The sequence below is a fragment of the Ranitomeya variabilis genome, chromosome 1, assembly GCF_051348905.1.
Source record: "Ranitomeya variabilis isolate aRanVar5 chromosome 1, aRanVar5.hap1, whole genome shotgun sequence".
Taxonomy (NCBI): Eukaryota; Metazoa; Chordata; class Amphibia; order Anura; family Dendrobatidae; genus Ranitomeya; species Ranitomeya variabilis.
Window position 1 is genome coordinate 1037774635 of NC_135232.1, and position 18713 is coordinate 1037793347.

General features: G+C 41.4%; 1 protein-coding gene across 1 annotated transcript in view; it reads right to left on the reverse strand.

Moving 5' to 3' along the window:
* Nucleotides 1–18713, reverse strand: part of ZDHHC2 (zDHHC palmitoyltransferase 2) — a 193209-nt gene that overhangs the window by 124188 nt on the left and 50308 nt on the right. The window contains exon 2 of the mRNA XM_077279693.1: nucleotides 1260–1286. Coding sequence (XP_077135808.1) covers nucleotides 1260–1286 — 27 coding nt within the window. The remainder of the gene's footprint in view (nucleotides 1–1259; nucleotides 1287–18713) is intronic.

An 18713-nucleotide genomic window follows, 5' to 3' on the forward strand; every position in this document is an offset into this window, starting at 1 on the left:
TTCCGCGTCCTCGTCACTGACTGTTAAGGTCAGAGGGCGCGATGACGTATTAGTGTGCGCGCCGCCCTCTGCCTGAACAGTCAGTGCGGAGAGACGGGACGCTGAGGAGCAGCGGGCAGCGACGAGAGGTAAGTATGTCATTTTTTTTTTTTAGTGCAGCAGCAGCATTACATGTGGCACAATGCTATATGGAGCATCTATGGGGCCATAAAGAACTGCATGGAGCATTATATGGAGCATCTATGGGGCCATAACTGCATGGAGAATTATGTGGGGCATCTATGGGGCCATAACTGCATGGAGCATTATATGGGGCATCTATGGGGCCATAACTGCATGGAGCATTATATGGAGCATTACATGGGGTCATAATGAACTGCATGGAGCATTATATGGAGCATTACATGGGGCCATAAAGAACTGAATGGAGCATTATATGGGGCATCTATGGGGCCATAAAGAACTGAATGGAGCATTATATGGGGCATCTTATGGGGCCATAAAGATCTGCATGGAGCATTATATGGGGCATATTTGTATATGGAGCATCTTATGGGGCCATAAAGAACTGAATGGAGCATTATATGGGGCATCTTATGGGGCCATAAAGATCTGCATGGAGCATTATATGGGGCATATTTGTATATGGAGCATCTTATGGGGCCATAATGAACTGTATGGAGCATTATATGGGGCTCCTGATTCAATATGGATATTCAAAAACACTTAACCTACTAATGTCTCAATTAATTTTACTTTTATTGGTATCTATTTTTATTTTTGACATTTACCGGTAGCTGCTGCATTTTCCACCCTAGGCTTATACTCGAGTCAATAAGTTTTCCCACTTTTTTGTTAGAAAATTAGGGGGTCAGCTTATACTCGAGTATATACGGTAAAAAGGAATAAATTTCTCCAGAAAAGTGGAGAAACCGCAATGATGAATCTTGGCCATAGGCTAGTGTCTGCAGCCATTAAAGATCTCTCCTCATTACTGTGCCCTACCTGTTGCCAGTAACAAATTGCAAACTGTAGCTCTGAGAATGGAGCCAGTGTACTTTGTGGGAAGTGATGAAGAATGCATAACCTGTTACTTCGGATCAGTGGTGGACAAGGACAGAAGAGGAGAAGAGACAGCAGATTTACTTTAAATATAGACCGACCACAAAATCACCAACAAAGGTTTGGTCATGACGTGAATAATGATCCACAATGAATATTACTATTTATAGGAAAAGCTGTTTAAATGCCAGGCTCACCTTTCTCTCCGATATTGTCCATGGACACTGTAAAGACAAAGGAGGACATTTTAATGTCACCAAGATGTCAGACACATTATCCAAAAGTGGCAAAATGAAAATCCACATTCATTATAGGCTTAGCCACAACAATTACAACGCTATAGGTATTTTCACCATGGTAAAGCAGATAATTGATGGAAACTGAAGGAATATTGCAGTCCTGACAAATCCTGCATTTTCATTGTAGCAATGTGTAAGGCTGGTTTCACACTTGCGCTGGGCAGAGCTGCGGAGGGCTGCGTAGTTCCTCCATCAAGCCCCGCCCACTGCCGCACCTCTTCCATTCAGCTCCGCCTACGTCGGCATGCGTCCTGCTCTACCTATCTTTAACACTGGGTACGCAGGCCATGAGAATGTACGCGGATGCCTCCGTATGCGTCGTTTTGACGCCGCGTCGACCGCAACACAATGCAACATGTTGCGTTCGACGCAGTTCCACTCTTCCAGAGTGCTCTGGACCTCAGACTTGGCCGAAGGTTCACCTTCCAACAAGACAATGACCCTAAGCACACAGCTACAATAACAAAGGAGTGGTTTCAGGACAACTCTGTGACCATTCTTGACTGGCCCAGCCAGAGCCCTGACCTAAACCCAATTGGGCATCTCTGGGGAGCCCTGAAAATGGCTGTCTACCAACGTTCACCATCCAACCTGACGGAACTGGAGAGGATCTGCAAGGAAGAATGGCAGAGGATCCCCACATCCAGGTGTGAAAAACTTCTTGCATCATTCCCAAGAAGACTCATGGCTGTACTAGCTCAAACGGGCGCTTCTACTCAATACTGAGCAAAGGGTCTGAATACTTATGACCATGTGATATCTCAGGTTTTCTTTTTGAATAAATTTGCAACAAATACTACATTTGTTGTTTTCAGTCAAGATGGGGTGCAGAGTGTATATTAATGAGAAAAAAATGAACTTTTTTGAATTTACCAAATGGCTGCAATGAAACAAAGAGTGAAAAATGTAAAGGGGTCTGAATACTTTCCGTACCCACTGTACATGTGATTTTTTTTTTTATATATATTATACAGAACGTTCGTTTTTTAATAGATGGTCAGGCACCTTAGCTCCTTGGTCCCAGATTAAACCCTTTGTCTATTCTCTCCAACAGCAGGCAGATACTTCTTATGGATGCAAGTACACTGATTCAGATACTTTTATCATTACACTCTTTCATCACGCAGTTACATCTGAATACAGTATATATAACTAGCCCATCTGCTAGCCGTGTTGCCCCAGAATGTTTAATTTCCAGACTTTTAAATAAATGAATATTACGATCCATCTCACAACTAATTTCTTAGAATTTGGAACCTGACAAGGATTCTTGACTCTTGTTCAGAGGAAAAACTGGTGTCAGAGTGAAATGAAACCTGGCAGCCTCAAATACGGTTCTGGTTGCCAAATAAAGAATCTTATTTAAAAGAACATATACTAAACTATAATAGTTCATTCTGCAATACCACAGCAGTCAGCACATTTATCAGATGCTTGGGTAAAAAATGTATGGATAGTGAGAGCACCTGCTGCTGCTACCCTACCGAGACGTCTCATCACTTCTTAAAATAAAGTGCTGCGTCTAGAATATTGGCAGCACTCAGCTTCATTACAGCATGTTTCAATCTAAAACATTTCAGCTATTTAACAATTAATTAATCTTTGGGACTGGCTCTCCTTAAAGGGAATCTGTTACCAGGGTTTTGCTCTGAGAGCAGCATAATGATGTAGGAAAAGAGATCTTGATTCCAATGATGTATCACTTAGTTTACTGGGTGCAGCAGAGCTCAGAAAGCTAACCCTGCCAAATCACAGCTTTCTGTGCATATTGTATAGTTACAGTAAGCTAATCAGAGATGGGGACAGAGGTGCATCAGGAAGAAAGGGCGAGCTGTAGTTCGGAGAGTGACAATCTCCTGCTAATAAAGCACTCATTGTATTGAAATAGCACACAGCCTAATAAATAATACGTCGCTAAAATTTTTGTCTTAAAAAAACAACAATATCCCTCACCTGTCCGTCGTTCTGTCCCACGCCGTAATCCATGTCTGGGGATTAATAGTTTTCAACCTCGACGGTGTCAAGATACGACTATCCAGGCTGAGAACCACTGGTGAATGAGCTGCTGCGAGCACAGTATCAGTGAGCAGCGGTGTCGTCATCGAGGTTACCTCCGGTCACTGAGGCTGCGTTCTCAGCCAGGCTGAGCTTTGGTGACCTCGGCACCGTGAGAAAAAGTTAGTTCACCGCAGTTCAGCTCAGTGAGTTCACTGCAGACTTTGACCTGTTAAACCTTGGGCCTTTTAGAAATGCTCTATGATAAAAAAAAAAAAAAGTGTACAAATTTGATTTATTACAAAAAAAGATTCCTAGAAATGCCAACTATTGGAGCTAGCTACCCTACATGCCGATGTCCTACCTTTTAACAAGCCTTTAACAGGACTGAAGATATTATATATTTCAAAGTACAAGGTGGGCCATGTATATGGATACACCTAAATAAAATGGGAATGGTTGGTGATATCAACTTCCTGTTTGTGACACATTAGTACATGGGAGGGGGAAAACTTTTCAAGATGGGTGGTGACCATGGCGGCCATTTTGAAGTCAGCCATATTGGATCCAACTTTATTTTTTCCAATGGGAAGAGGGTCATGTGACACATCAAACTTATTGAGAATGTCACAAGAAAAACAATGGTGTGCTTGGTTTTAAAGTAACTTTATTCTTTCATGAGTTATTTACAAGTTTATGACCATTTATAAAATGTGTTCAAAGTGCTGCCCACTGTGTTGGATTGTCAAAGCAACCCTCTTCTCCCACTCTTGACACACTGATAGCAACACTGCAGAAGAAATGCTAGCACTGGCTTCCAGTATCCGTTGTTTCATCTGAAGGCAATTGTCTATGCTGTGAAGATACAAGATGTGCAGCATCTGAAACAATGGATACTGGAAGCCTGTGCTAGCATTTCTTCTGCTGTGTTGCTGTCAGTGTGTTCACCAACATTCACCATCCAACCTGACGGACCTGGAGAGGATCTGCAAGGAAGAATGGCAGAGGATCCCCAAATCCAGGTGTGGAAAACTTGTTGCATCATTCCCAAGAAGACTCATGGCTGTACTAGCTCAAAAGGTGCTTCTACTCAATACTGAGCAAAGGGTCTGAATACTTATGACCATGTGATATTTCAGTTTTTCTTTTCTAATAAAATTGCAAAAATGTCTACATTTCTGTTTTTTTCAGTCAAGATGGGGTGCAGAGTGTACATTAATGAGAAAAAATGAACTTTTTTTAATTTACCAAATGGCTGCAATGAAACAAAGAGTGAAAAATGTAAAGGGGTCTGAATACTTTCCGTACCCACTGTATATAGACTACTTACGTTATAATGGTCAAATCTGAGCTCAAAGCTTAAAGGGGATCTGTCACCAGTTGACTGCCAGCTAACCTGATAACAGCATGTTGTAGAGACAGAGACTCTTATTCCAAAGATGTGTTATTTACTGGGCTGATTGCTGTTGTTTTGATAAAATCCCTGTTTTATCATCAGATTATTATTTCAAGACAAGTAAATCTCCTGCTCTGTATAACCCTACCCCCACAAGTGATTGGCAGTTTTCTGCCTATGCATAGTGTACACAGAAAGCTATCAATCACTGGTGTGGGTGAATTTTTACAGAGCTCAGCGTTCAGATAACTGGTAGATTTGCAACAGATAAATCAGGGATTTTATCAAAACTACAGGAAGGGATTTTATCAAAACTACAGTATCATGCTGCTCTCAGATGGGGTAGCAAAAACTTGGTGACAAAATTACTTTAAAAGTGTTGTCCGATCTTTGGCTAAAAGTCTGCAGACTTGCAAATCCTCACAGCGAGAACACCGCACGCTGTCAGGATTCTCTGGTATTGGCAGTTATAACAGGTAGTCACATGACCACAAGTATGTCATTTATATACTTCTGGTCACATTCCGACTAGACATGTGCGGCCTCACATCGCAGTACAATACATTTTACCAGGAAATGTATTATAATGTTTTAGGAATCTACTGGATGGAGGCCCGATGCTATCGAATTGGGAGGACGGTAATGTCACGATGGGGGCAGGCATGCGGCGCTGTTGTTGCCTCAGGGCATCCTGTGATAATCTAATGACTTTTGCATCAGGGGACTCATGTGCTTGACACCTACGCTTATATGCATTGCTTTTGTCCCAGCGATACTGTTGCTTTTCAAGAGTCTCATTTGCCCTTTGTTGTCTTTGACGTTGTGCCTTTGCTGCTTTCCTTTCATTGTCATTGGCGCACTTTTTATGAGGAGCCATATTGGCGTTGATATTTGCTTTTTAAAGGGGTTTTCCCACAAACAAAAGTTAATTTTAAAAATTGTCTGTGTCTGACCGTGTACCGAACATACCACAGCTCCTGGGCAGGGGAGGAAGCAAAAGACAATACTAACATTACAGCAGGAGATCGCAAAGGATACATTTTGGTGAAGTAAAATATTTTTTAAAAACAGTCAGTGAAATATTTTACCTCACAAAATGAATCCACTGTTATCCCCTGCTGTAAAGTCCGTATTGTCTTTTGCTTCCTCCCCTGCCCAGGAGATGTGATATGCTCCGTACACGGTCAGACACAGTCAATTTTTTAAATGAACTTTCGCTAGAAGGAAAACCCCTTTAATGTGACCGGCTTCCTCTGCCTGTAGACACGTCGCGCATCTGCCACCGGGATCAGCCAAATTATTCACTGCACCTGCGCAGAATTCACGCAAGTGCAGTAAATCAGACCACCGCCATCTTTGTGCAGACAGATAGCGGCGGTCACATTAAAACTGCACATGCACTCCTGTACAAAAATGGCAGCAGTCAGTGAATTATTCGGCTGATCCCGGCGGCGGCATGTTCGCGACGGTGATCCACTGGTGGTACCGCGCAATAGGTTGGTACCAGCAGCATTTTCCATATTGAGACACCCATCACTTGGGTGTCCCAATATGGCGGTCAGTGATCTTCCTCCGTTTGGAATTCTGGGATACGGTGACATCTGGACAAAACAGGAAATGAAAACATTACAAGGCAATTATATAAATAGATGACATGCTGGAACTTACAAGTTGATTTACCTTCTAAATTAGGAAATATAAAGGATAACATCCACTAAACATAGAAAAGTGACTCATAGTTCAGATGAGGACATGGGCAGAACAGTACAAGGGACAACAACAAGGAATAGTTAGTCTAGTCAGCTACAGAAAAAAATCCACATGCCAGTCACTGAAATAGCAATGTAGATTTATGAACTGTGATGATGGCGGGCTTCGTTCCATAGGCAAATAATGGACTGATGAAAAGTCATGGCAGGGCTATGCTTGATTAAGGATCAATTGTGCCTGAAACGCGTACGTAATTGATATCTCCTCTTTTTGGAACGCTATTATATATATAGGTTTTAATTGGAAGAAATAAATATAAAGGTTTTATCAATTTTGGGTGCTGGCTTCAGTTTTCCTTTTTTACAAGCTGTAGCTAATGGAAATGCACTTCAGAATAAGGATCCTCTTATACAGCAACTGGATTTTCCATAGTCAGAATGCTGAAAGTAAGTCTTCCCCTACGTGAAATGCGATGTTCTGCTAATGTTTGCTAATGAGAAAAATGAGGTGAGAAGTCGCTTGTATTTATGCCAGACAAAGACAGCACTGACTCCATTAGGAAGGAAATCTCTCATGGCTTTCAAGCATTGCTGTATGAAAACGATATAAACCATAAGACCACACCTTTCAAATGTGAGCGTGCCACAACTGATTGGACCCATACACAGAACTATGTGTAAGATAAGACACAGAAAAAAATAGATTTATCTAGTGATCCACGCTTGTATCAGTGCGAATCACAGCACAGCTGTGCGCAGAAGCCGATTCGTCATTTCAGTAAGGATAGATGTATAATTACGTGGTAGGAATCATCTTCAAAAACTAGTTCGGACTCCACATTACCATCACCAAAAGCCTATAATAAAGAACAATCAACTAGATTTTACAGCTATATTAAGAGTTCTATTTCTGCTTCTCCGGTGTTCGAGTAACAGTAATATATGAGGCAGTGATGTAAAAGTAATGTTCCCAGTACTCCCAGTTTAGCATTCTCAATTTGCTTCTCTTTAGAGGGCCATTTGAGAGCGTTCAGAACTGAGACGTCAGCAGATTACCTGTGATCAGAGGAAGAATACCTGTTATGATGGAGGTTCCTCGACCCAATATTGCCACTATAGGGGCAGTGAAGCAATCCTATAACGTGATTGCTGGTTAGTTGGCATGTCCCAGAGCACCAACATCACAGGACCGAAAAAACAAAGATACCGAACATGAATATGTCAGGATACCTCCCTAGACAAAGCATCTGAATTGTAAAACACTGCGGAAAATGTTGGCGCTATATATAAAGATTTATTATTATTATCATTATTTGCAAAACACACATTCGGTTTGCTCTTGGATGGGTGAACATGCAGCATGTATCTTCTTGATCATGGCTACCTAGCCCTCTGAATCTTGGTATATATTCAGGTATCCGTCTCTTACTACATTTCCCGTTTAGCATTGATCTCTTTGATGTTTCTTTCATCATTATCCGTATATGTAGTGGCTATTGTATTGGGGCTATTCGCCCTTTAAAATATACCTTTATTTCAATCATTTAAAACAAACAAAAACTAGTAATGCCCTACCAGGCCAAAAAATGATGGTGGTATGCTAATGAGGAAACCACAATAAATCCCTAAGCTACCCTATTACTCCCTAGTTCTCCCCTACCTTGCCACAGAGGTTGGCACCCTACCTTGAATGCAAACTGGCGCCCCCTGCTCAAAGATGGCTAGCCCTTGATTCTAGATTGACTTTTAACCCTAACCTGGGGAACTGTACTACAGATTTAATAACATTTTACTCCCAACCCTTCAATTTTCTCCCCCATCCCTTTATTTTTGCATTCCGCACTGTTTATCCCTTGTTATAGTTATACATCTGTTGAACTAGTCAGGTGCAGGCTCTGGCAACCTTTGATGTTTCGTGGCACCTCTGCTGATGATCAGGGAATCATAGGGAGAATCTAGGGATAGCCATTGTTGAGCGGGGGGCGCCAATTTTTTTGTTCAAGGTGTACCTTTTGCGTTTTTTTATCTCCTTCTGTGCCTCTGTGCAACTAGCTTCACATAGCAGAATGGCAGTCCTATTCTTAGCTGCTAAAACTACACTTCCTAGCAGCACCCTGCTTCTTCTCAGTGCTACAGGCCCCTCCCTCACTCTACTATGTGCATCGTGTTATAGCTAAATCTCAACATGCGCAATTTTTATTCATATGAATGTGTTGACTATTCATAGTTTTGAATATAATGACTATAACCTACTATTTGAAAAATATTTATTAATATTTACAAACTACACATTTCATTGTTGTAGGAAATTTTAAGAGCAAGATCATGCCTTCCCCTGCATGCGTAGCAGAGATTTATTAGACATATTTATTGTCAGAACATTTTATAGTATAGGGTCATAGGTGTATCTGTTTTTTATGAATTAAAGAGTGTAATTAGGCGCAAATGCGGCTGCAATTTGGGAGATCTTCAACAAAGCGTAGCTGAAATATGCTACAACACAGTCATCAGGTGGATCTGAGCATGCCCAACCAAATGCAGTAAAACGACTTGAGGATAGATGCAGTAAAGAGAGCAGTGGTGTACCACCAATGGCTGCAGGTCACGTGGCCTCCCCACCCGTCATCACAAGTTCAATTATATTGGCATCCTGGATGCCAATACAGTTGAAAGCAATGATGAAAGAGGGAGCATCTGCAGATGCTTCATCCTCCATCATTCTTCCTCAGTGCCTGACGTCTCAGCGTAGCGTGCGCGATGACGTCCCTGCATTGCGCCCACTGCGCTGAGATATGCAGACGCTTCAGAATGCTCGCTGCAGAGACCAGAGCACAGCGGAATGAGAAGGAGAGGTGATTATTGTTTTTTTTTTTAATCAATGAGTTTCATTGTGGTGGCCATAATACTGTATGGAGCACTATGGGAAGTGCATTATACTGTATGGAGGACTATGGGAAGTGCATTATACTATATGGAGCACTTTGAGAGTGCATTATACTATATGGAGGTCCAGTATACTATATGGAGGATTATGGAGAGTGTATTATACTATATGGAGGACTATGGGGAGTTCATTATACTATATGGAGGATTATGGGGTGCAGTATACAATATGAAAGACTATGGGACTCATTATACTATATGGAGGACTTATCATATTTGGAAGGCTACATGGTGGTCACTATAATATTTGGAGGGCATGTGGGAGCCTTTATACTTTATGGAGGGCTTTGTGAGGGCCATTATACTGTATGCAAGCAATTATACAGTGTAAAGGTTTGTGTGAGCTCCATCATACTGCGAGTCAGCCATTATACAGTGTGGATCCACATGGAAAAAAAAAAATAGAACCGGAGGATAGAAGCCGCGCAGACCACAATAAAGGTAACAGAGTTACATACACACTCTGTTTATTAGCCTACGCGTTTCGTGGCAAACAGGCCACTTCATCAGGGCATCCTGATGAAGTGGCCTGTTTGCCACGAAACGCGTAGGCTAATAAACAGAGTGTGTATGTAACTGTTACCTTTATTGTGGTCTGCGCGGCTTCTATCCTCCGGTTCTATTTTTTTTTCCATGTGGATCCATACTGTCTGCCGGGAGCCTGCTGCGACCAGACGTCCTTATCCAAGGGAGTTGTGACTTATCACAACCAGACCAGGTGAGTCTGTTTTGTGGGGGTCCAGGTGATTGCGATACCTGAAGGTATTACTCTATGTGCGCTCCTTTTTCTTGTTTAATTATACAGTGTGGGGTCATTATACTGTATGTAGGCCCATTATAATACATGGAGGGTTGTGTAGGGGTCAGTTTGGCTATTACAACTTCTGCCATCTGACCCCATGATTTCTATGTATGCCCCTGGCCCTGAGGGAGACGTTATCAATATATAATCATTATATTACTCAGTTTAGAAATAAAACTATTTACGAGAAATCTAATTCCAGTGCACAAATATATGCATGGACAGCAGAGTTGTAATTATTGTTTTACACAGAAATATTACCATAACAAGGGGCCCCTTGAAAGAAGGTTTCACCATCACCTCAGGCTGTGATTTCTCAAATATTATAACATTACAAGTTTCATGTACTTAATTTCATGAGATGGGTCACTGATCCAGGTACCGTAATTATTTTAATGTTACATTTGGGTTAGGAAATAATTTCTCTTGTAATACAGGGCAACTACCATTCAAAGCAAGAGTTTTGGCTTTCCTTGGAAACAACACAAATGGAGAATACTATGTACTATTTGTGATTCAAATTCTGTATGAATGGTGCAAGACCTGCATAAAAGGGCAGGATGTAAGCCCAAATTCAAGTCTGGACACACAGATTATTAAATCATTGTAAAGCCTAATGAAATGCAGAAACTTTGATTATGTAATTGCCATTAAAATTCTGTTCTGTTCCATCCTGAACTGTCACGTGTGGTCATGTGACCTCCAGCTCCTCATATCCTGCTATAGTTAATTTAAAGCACAGACTACAGATTTCCTGTCTGTGCTTTAAACAAGACATAACCTGTCAGTCAAGTGCATCCCTACAGGACTCATCCAACAAGGTTCACCCCAGTGTGCTCTGTACAATTATGTTATGGGGGGAGGGGTGCTGTCCTCATCAAGTTTCACAGGGGGGGAACAGCATAGGCCATTCCAGAGTGCTAGATTACATTATAATCAATGAATATATCTAAGACACATCGTCTTAACTGCATTCTAGGAGTGTTTTGAGGGAGAAACTGTGTGCAACGCTTTTTCCATCCTGAGATTGTATAACAGTCTGAAAATGGTCCTTTGTAGATAAAGTGGGTGAGCACTGAGGGTTAGTAGGAAATGAGTGGTGGAACAGATTCAGTTTGGGCAGAGAAGCCGGGCTCACTACATAATATATATATATATATATATATATATATATATATATATATATATATATATATATATATATATATATATATATATATATAATCATAAATGGCCTGAAAAGAGGTCAAAATGCTTGACTATGATAGTTATAAAGAGATTCAAGCTATGTGCACACGTCAGGATTTTGTCAGGTTTTTGTCAGGATTTTGTCAGGATTTTTCCTCAGGATTTGTAGCCAAAACCAGGAGTGGAACAATTAGAGGAAAAGTATAATAGAAACATATGCACCACTTCTGCATTTATCACCCACTCCTGGTTTTGGCTACAAAACCTGATGAAAAAGCCTGACAAAATCCTGACAAAATCCTGACAAAATCCTGACAAAATCCTGACGTGTGCACATAGCCTCAAGCTTCATGGTAAAAACTGATGTTTATTGAAAATTTTTAAAAAAATTAAACAACAATAAACAAGACAGGGCAAGAAACCTCCAAAAATGGTGAGGAAACACGGGTAACAAAAAATCCCAATATTAGAAACGAGGGATAGTCATATATATAGTTCTATCCAAAAGCTCTAGCTCAGAAAGGAGATGCTGGAAAAAAACTGTAATGTGTAATCATTTATAGCGCCCTATAGGAGACTGATGTATAAGGAGTAAACCCATGTCTGCATTATCATAAGGTGGCAAGACAAAGTGCTAAGTGCAATATGTATATAATGATGGCCCCACACATATAATCCCCCATATATAATGATGGCCCCACACATATAATCCCCCTTATATAATGATGGCCCCACACATATAATCCCCCATATATAATGATGGCCCCACACATATAATCCCCCTTATATAATGATGGCCGCACACATATAATCCCCCATATATAATGATGGCCCCACACATATAATCCCCCTTATATAATGATGGCCCCACACATGTAATCCCCCTTATATAATGATGGCCCCACACATGTAATCCCCCTTATATAATGATGGCCCCACACATATAATCCCCCTTATATAATGTTGGCCCCACACATATAATCCCCCATATATAATGATGGCCCCACACATGTAATCCCCCATATATAATGATGGCCCCACTCATACTGTATAATCCCCCATATATAATGATGGCCCCACACATATAATCCCCCATATATGATGGCCCCGCACATACTGTATAATCCCCCATATATAATGATGGCCCCGTACATACTGTATAATCCCCCATATATAATGATGGCCCCGCTCATACTGTATAATCCCCCATATATAATGATGGCCCCACACATATAATCCCCCATATATAATGATGGCCCCACACATATAATCCCCCATATATAATGATGGCCCCACACATATAATCCCCCATATATAATGATGGCCCCACACATATAATCCCCCATATATAATGATGGCCCCACACATATAATCCCCCATATATAATGATGGCCCCACACATATAATCCCCCATATATAATGATGGCCCCACACATATAATCCCCCATATATAATGATGGCCCCACACATATAATCCCCCATATATAATGATGGCACCACACATATAATCCCCCATATATAATGATGGTCCCACAGAGTACTGATTGATATATATAGAACCACAAAAATACTCACCTCTCTTCCTTCCCCGCTGCTCCAGTCGGGTCGCAGACCGACGGTTGGGGACCCCTGGTCTAAAGGCACAGAGGAAGGGCTGGCCAGAAGCTCAGCCTAGAAATAATAACTACAGTAATGTCTGTAGGGGGCTGAAAGGGAGCTAAAAAAACCCCATAAAGGTAGCAGGTGGGTTTGGAGTTTTATTACCGGGACACCCATATTGGGGGGTTCCTGTATGGTAATAAAATTCCTTTTAAGTATGTGTTAATCCTTAAATCTTTCAGGTCCTGACTTCTGTAAAAGCACATGTTCATCTCCTCGTGTCTGCTGAGTGACCAGGACCATTAGTGATGTCTGAAAAATAGACAAATGCGTTCCCTCCTACTGCTCACTCCTTTTTTCCCCCTATACTGTTTAACTGAATGAGAAACTACAGCCGCATCCCCCACCTCTCACATTATCGCAGGCTAATGTACTAGACAGATATTTCAGAAAATAAGGACATTTCTGAAAAATATATTAACCCCTTAACCCCTTCATGACCGTGGGATTTTCCGTTTTTCCGTATTCATTTTTCACTCCCCTCCTTCCCAGAGCCATAACTTTTTTATTTTTCCGTCAATTTGGCCATGTGAGGGCTTATTTTTTGCGGGACGAGTTGTACTTTTGAACGACATCATTGGTTTTACCATGTCGTGTACTAGAAAACAGGAAAAAAATTCCAAGTGCGGTGAAATTGCAAAAAAAGTGCAATCCCACACTTGTTTTTTGCTTGGCTTTTTTGCTAGGTTCACTAATTGCTAAAACTGACCTGCCATTATGATTCTCCAGGTCATTACGAGTTCATAGACACCAAACATGACTAGGTTATTTTTTACCTAAGTGGTGAAAAAAAATTCCAAACTTTGCTAAAAAAAAAAAATAAAAAAAATAAAAATTTGCGCCATTTCCGATACTTGTAGCGTCTCCATTTTTCATGATCTGGGGTCGGTTGAGGGCTTAATTTTTGCGTGCCGAGCTGGCGTTTTTAATGATACCATTTTGGTGCAGATACGTTCTTTTGACCGCCCGTTATTCCATTTTAATGCAATGTCGCGGCGACCAAAAAAACGTAATTCTGGCGTTTTGGATTTTTTTCTCATTACGCCGTTTAGCGATCAGGTTAATACTTTTTTTTTATTGATAGATCGGGCGATTCTGAACGCGGCGATACCAAATATGTGTAGGTTTGATTTTTTTTTTATTGATTTATTTTGATTGGGGCGAAAGGGGGGTGATTTAAACTTTTATGTTTTTTTTATTTTTTTCACATTTTTTTTAACTTTTTTTTTTACTTTTGCCATGCTTCAATAGCCTCCATGGGAGGCTAGAAGCAGGCACAACTCGATCTCCTCTGCTACATAACAGCGATCATCAGATCGCTGCTATGCAGCAGAAAATGAGGTGTGCTGTGAGCGCCGACCACAGGGTGGCGCTCACAGCTACCGGCGATCAGTAACCATAGAGGTCTCAAGGACCTCTATGGTTACAATACTGAAGCATCGCCGACCCCCGATCATGTGACGGGGGTCGGCGATGACGTCATTTCCGGCCGCCTGGCCGGATGCGGTAGTTAAATGCCGCTGTCTGCGTTTGACAGCGGCATTTAACTAGTTAATAGCGGCGGGTGAATCGCGATTTAACCCGCCGCTATTGCGGGCACATGTCAGCTGTTCAAAACAGCTGACATGTCCCGGCTTTGATGCGGGCTCACCGCGGAGCCCTGCATCAAAGCAGGGGACCTGACGTCGGACGTACTATCCCGTCCGACGTCAGGAAGGGGTTAATGACCACCAATACGTCTTTTTACTGACCTAAGATATAAGGGAATAGTATCCCCATACAGGTGACAATCCAGCAGCTGTTTGAAAACTGCAAATTTTTTTACATTTTTGTCAAATTTCTGGTATATTTTTTTATAAACACAAAACATATCAACCTAAATTTACCTTTCTCATAAATTATAATGTGCCATGAAAAAACAATCTCCAAATCATTGGGATATGTTGAAGTCATATATGTGTTATTACCACATAAGCGGACACTCGTCAGATTGAAAAAAAGTGGCCTGGTCACTAAGGGGTTAATAATATGATTAAAAGAATAAGTATCTTTAATGATGTTATTAAAATCACCACTACATCTGAACATGTAACTTTTTTTTTTTAAAGGTGAAGAGGCTACATGTACAGTACAGACCAAAAGTTTGGATAAACCTTCTCATTTAAAGAGAGTATTTTCTGTATTTTCATAACTATGAAAATTGTACATTCACACTGAAGGCATCAAAACTATGAATTAACACATGTGGAATTATATACTTAACAAAAAAGTGTGAAACAACTGAAATTCTGTCTTTTATTCTAGGTTCTTCACAGTATCCACCTTTTGCTTTGATGACTGCTTTGCACACTCTTGGCATTCTCTTGATGAGCTTCAAGAGGTAGTCACCAGGAATGGTCTTTCAACAATCTTGAAGGAGTTCCCAGAGATGCATAGCACTTGTTGGCCCTTTTGCCTTCACTCTGCAGTCCTGCTCACCCAAAACTATCTCGATTGGGTTCAGGTCTGGTGACTGTGGAGGCCAGGTCATCTGGCGTAGCACCCTATCACTCTCCTTCTTTGTCAAGTAGCCCTTACACAGCCTGGATGTGTGTTTGGGGGCACTGTCCTGTTGAAAAATAAATGATGGACCAACTAAACGCAAACCGGATGGAATAGCATGCCGCTGCAAGATGCTGTGGTAGCCATGCTGGTTCAGTATGCCTTCAATTTTGAAAATCCAGGAACAAGATGTGCACACTGTCACTGGGTTGGTGCAGGCATGAACAAAATAGTCCAAGTATAGGAAAAAATTCAATTTTGAATACATCCCCAACAGTGTCACCAGCAAAGCACCCCCACAACATCACACCTCCTCCTCCATGCTTCACGGTGGGAACCAGGCATGTAGAGTCCATCCGTTCACCTTTTCTGCGTCGCACAAAGACACGGTGGTTGGAACCAAAGATCTCAAATTTGGACTTATCAGACCAAAGCACAGATTTCCACAGGTCTAATGTCCATTCCTTTGGTTCTTTAGCCCAAACAAGTCTCTTCTACTTGTTGCCTGTCCTTAGCAGTGGTTTCCTAGCAGCTATTTTACCACGAAGGCCTGCTGCACAAAGTCTCCTCTTAACAGTTGTTGTAGAGATGTGTCTGCTGCTAGAACTCTGTGTGGCATTGACCTGGTCTCTAATCTGAGCTGTTGATAACCTGCGATATCTGAGGCTGGTGACTCGGATAAACTTATCCTCAGAAGCAGAGGTGACTCTTGGTCTTCCTTTCCTGGGGCGGTCCTCATGTGAGCCAGTTTCTTTGTAGCGCTTGATGGTTTTTGCCACTGCATTTGGGGACACTTTAAAAGTTTTCCCAATTTTTCGGACTGACTGACCTTCATTTCTTAAAGTAATGATAGCCACTCATTTTTCTTTACTTAGCTGCTTTTTTCTTGCCATAATACAAATTCTAACAGTCTATTCAGTAGGACTATCAGCTGTGTATCCAGCAGACCTCTGCACAACACAACTGATGGTCCTAACCCCATTTATAAGGCAAGAAATCCCACTTATTAAACCTGACAGAGCACACATGTGAAGGGAAAACCATTCCCGGTGACTACCTCTTGAAGCTCATCAAGAGAATGCCAAGAGTGTGCAAAGCAGTCATCAAAGCAAAAGGTGGCTACCTAGAATATAAGACATAATTTCAGTTGTTTCACGCTTTTTTGTTAAGTATATAATTCCACATGTGTTAATTCATAGTTTTGATGCCTTCAGTGTGAATGTACAATTTTCATAGTCATGAAAATAAAGAAAAATCTTTACATGAGGTGTATCCAAACTTTTGGTCTGTACTGTATATGTATAACTTTTAGCAATAGTAAAACTAGAAATCATGATATGGTAAGCTGAGCACAGCGGTGAGTATTTTTAGATGTCAGAGGGCCTCCATAATAGAGTAAATTAGCAAAAGTGACCTATCAGACCCAGCATAAAACAGTACAAAAACATTAAAGAAAACAAACAAAAACCACATAGCTGTGATAAGTACTGCTGGAATACAATACTTAATATATTGAAATCATAATATTATATCACACTATGTACTTACAATTGCTCATTTTGCCTTTCTACCCAGTTAATTCTCTTTTCTCTATGTACAGTAGAAACAGGAAGTCTCTTGTCCCTGCATTTATCATTCCCCTCTTCAATTCCTTACCCAGCTGCTCTTCCCCTTGCCAGAGACTTTGCAGTAATGACTCATGCAGGGAAATTTGACCTCCTGTTTCTACATAGAGCTTATAAGGATTCAGCTATTCGGTTTTTAATCACATTGTGTCATAAACCTAATGGAATAGAGAAGAATTAGCTGGGTTGAAAGACAAAATGAGCAATTCTAAGTACACAGTGCTATATAATATGATGACTGCAATATATTAAGAGGATAAAAACTTTGATGGGTGTGCGCCTTTAAGGGTGCTTTCACAATGTGTCCAGATTTAAGTCTGAACTCCCCACAAAACGGGATTCGGACGTAGGCGCTGATGGGGCCAAAGACTATAACTATAATGGGGCTGGCAGAGCAAATGTGCTCTCGGCCATGCATCATTTTCAGGTTTATACACCGAAAGGAGGTGAACACAATTACAATCGGTCTACTATGTCTGAGTGTCTGGCTCCAGTAAGTATACACGCTCGAAAATGATGCACGGCAGAGCGCACATTCGCTCTGCCAGCACCATTATAGTCTACGTGTTATGATCCTGGTGGTAAGGAACACATGAACTGACCTGATGGGTAAACCGAAAATAAGAAACAGCTCTGGGAATGTGGGAACTTTACTGACCACAATCCTGATCCTATCAACACACACTATAGGCAGCCGTGGAGCGTTCCTGACTCGGCCTAGACGCCTCTACACAGCCTGAGAAACTAGCTACCCCTAGAGAGAAACAAAGCCTCACTTGCCTCAGAGAAATTTTCCCCAAAGTGTAGGCAGCCCCCCACAGATAATAACGGTGAGTTAAGGGGAAAACACAAACATAGAAATGAAAACAGGTTTTAGCAAATGAGGCCCGCTAATAACTAAATAGTCAGAAGATAGCAAGGAATCTGTGCGGTCAGTATAAAATACTACAAAAATTATCCACGCAGAGAATACAAAAAGACCCCCACACCGACTCACGATGTGAGGGGCGCAACTCTGCACCCCAGAGCTTTCCAGCTAGCAATCAAATAGCATATAAGCAAGCTGGACTGAACTCATCATATACTGAGAAACATTTTCAAAAAACAATGAGCAAAAATGGACTAGTATGAACTTAGATTCTCCACGAGGAGACAGGTCACAAGGGAAGTCCCAGAGAGATCTGAACCAGTACTGAATACAACGACAGCAGGCAACAAGTAAAGGTCCAGATGGAGTTAAATAGGCAGCAAGCCTAGCAGGAAACGAGGCAGCTGGAGTCCAGCTACAGACCAGCCGTAACACTCAAAGCCACCAGAGGGAGCCCATGAACAGAACTCACAAAGTACCACTCATGACCACAGAAGGGAGCCCGAGAACGGAATTCACAACAGTACCCCCCCTGTTGTGAATTGGATTTTTTGGCTCCCTCTTGTGGTCACTAGCGACATGACACTTTGAGTTTCTTTCCTCAGCTTGGTACCCACCTGGCTCGT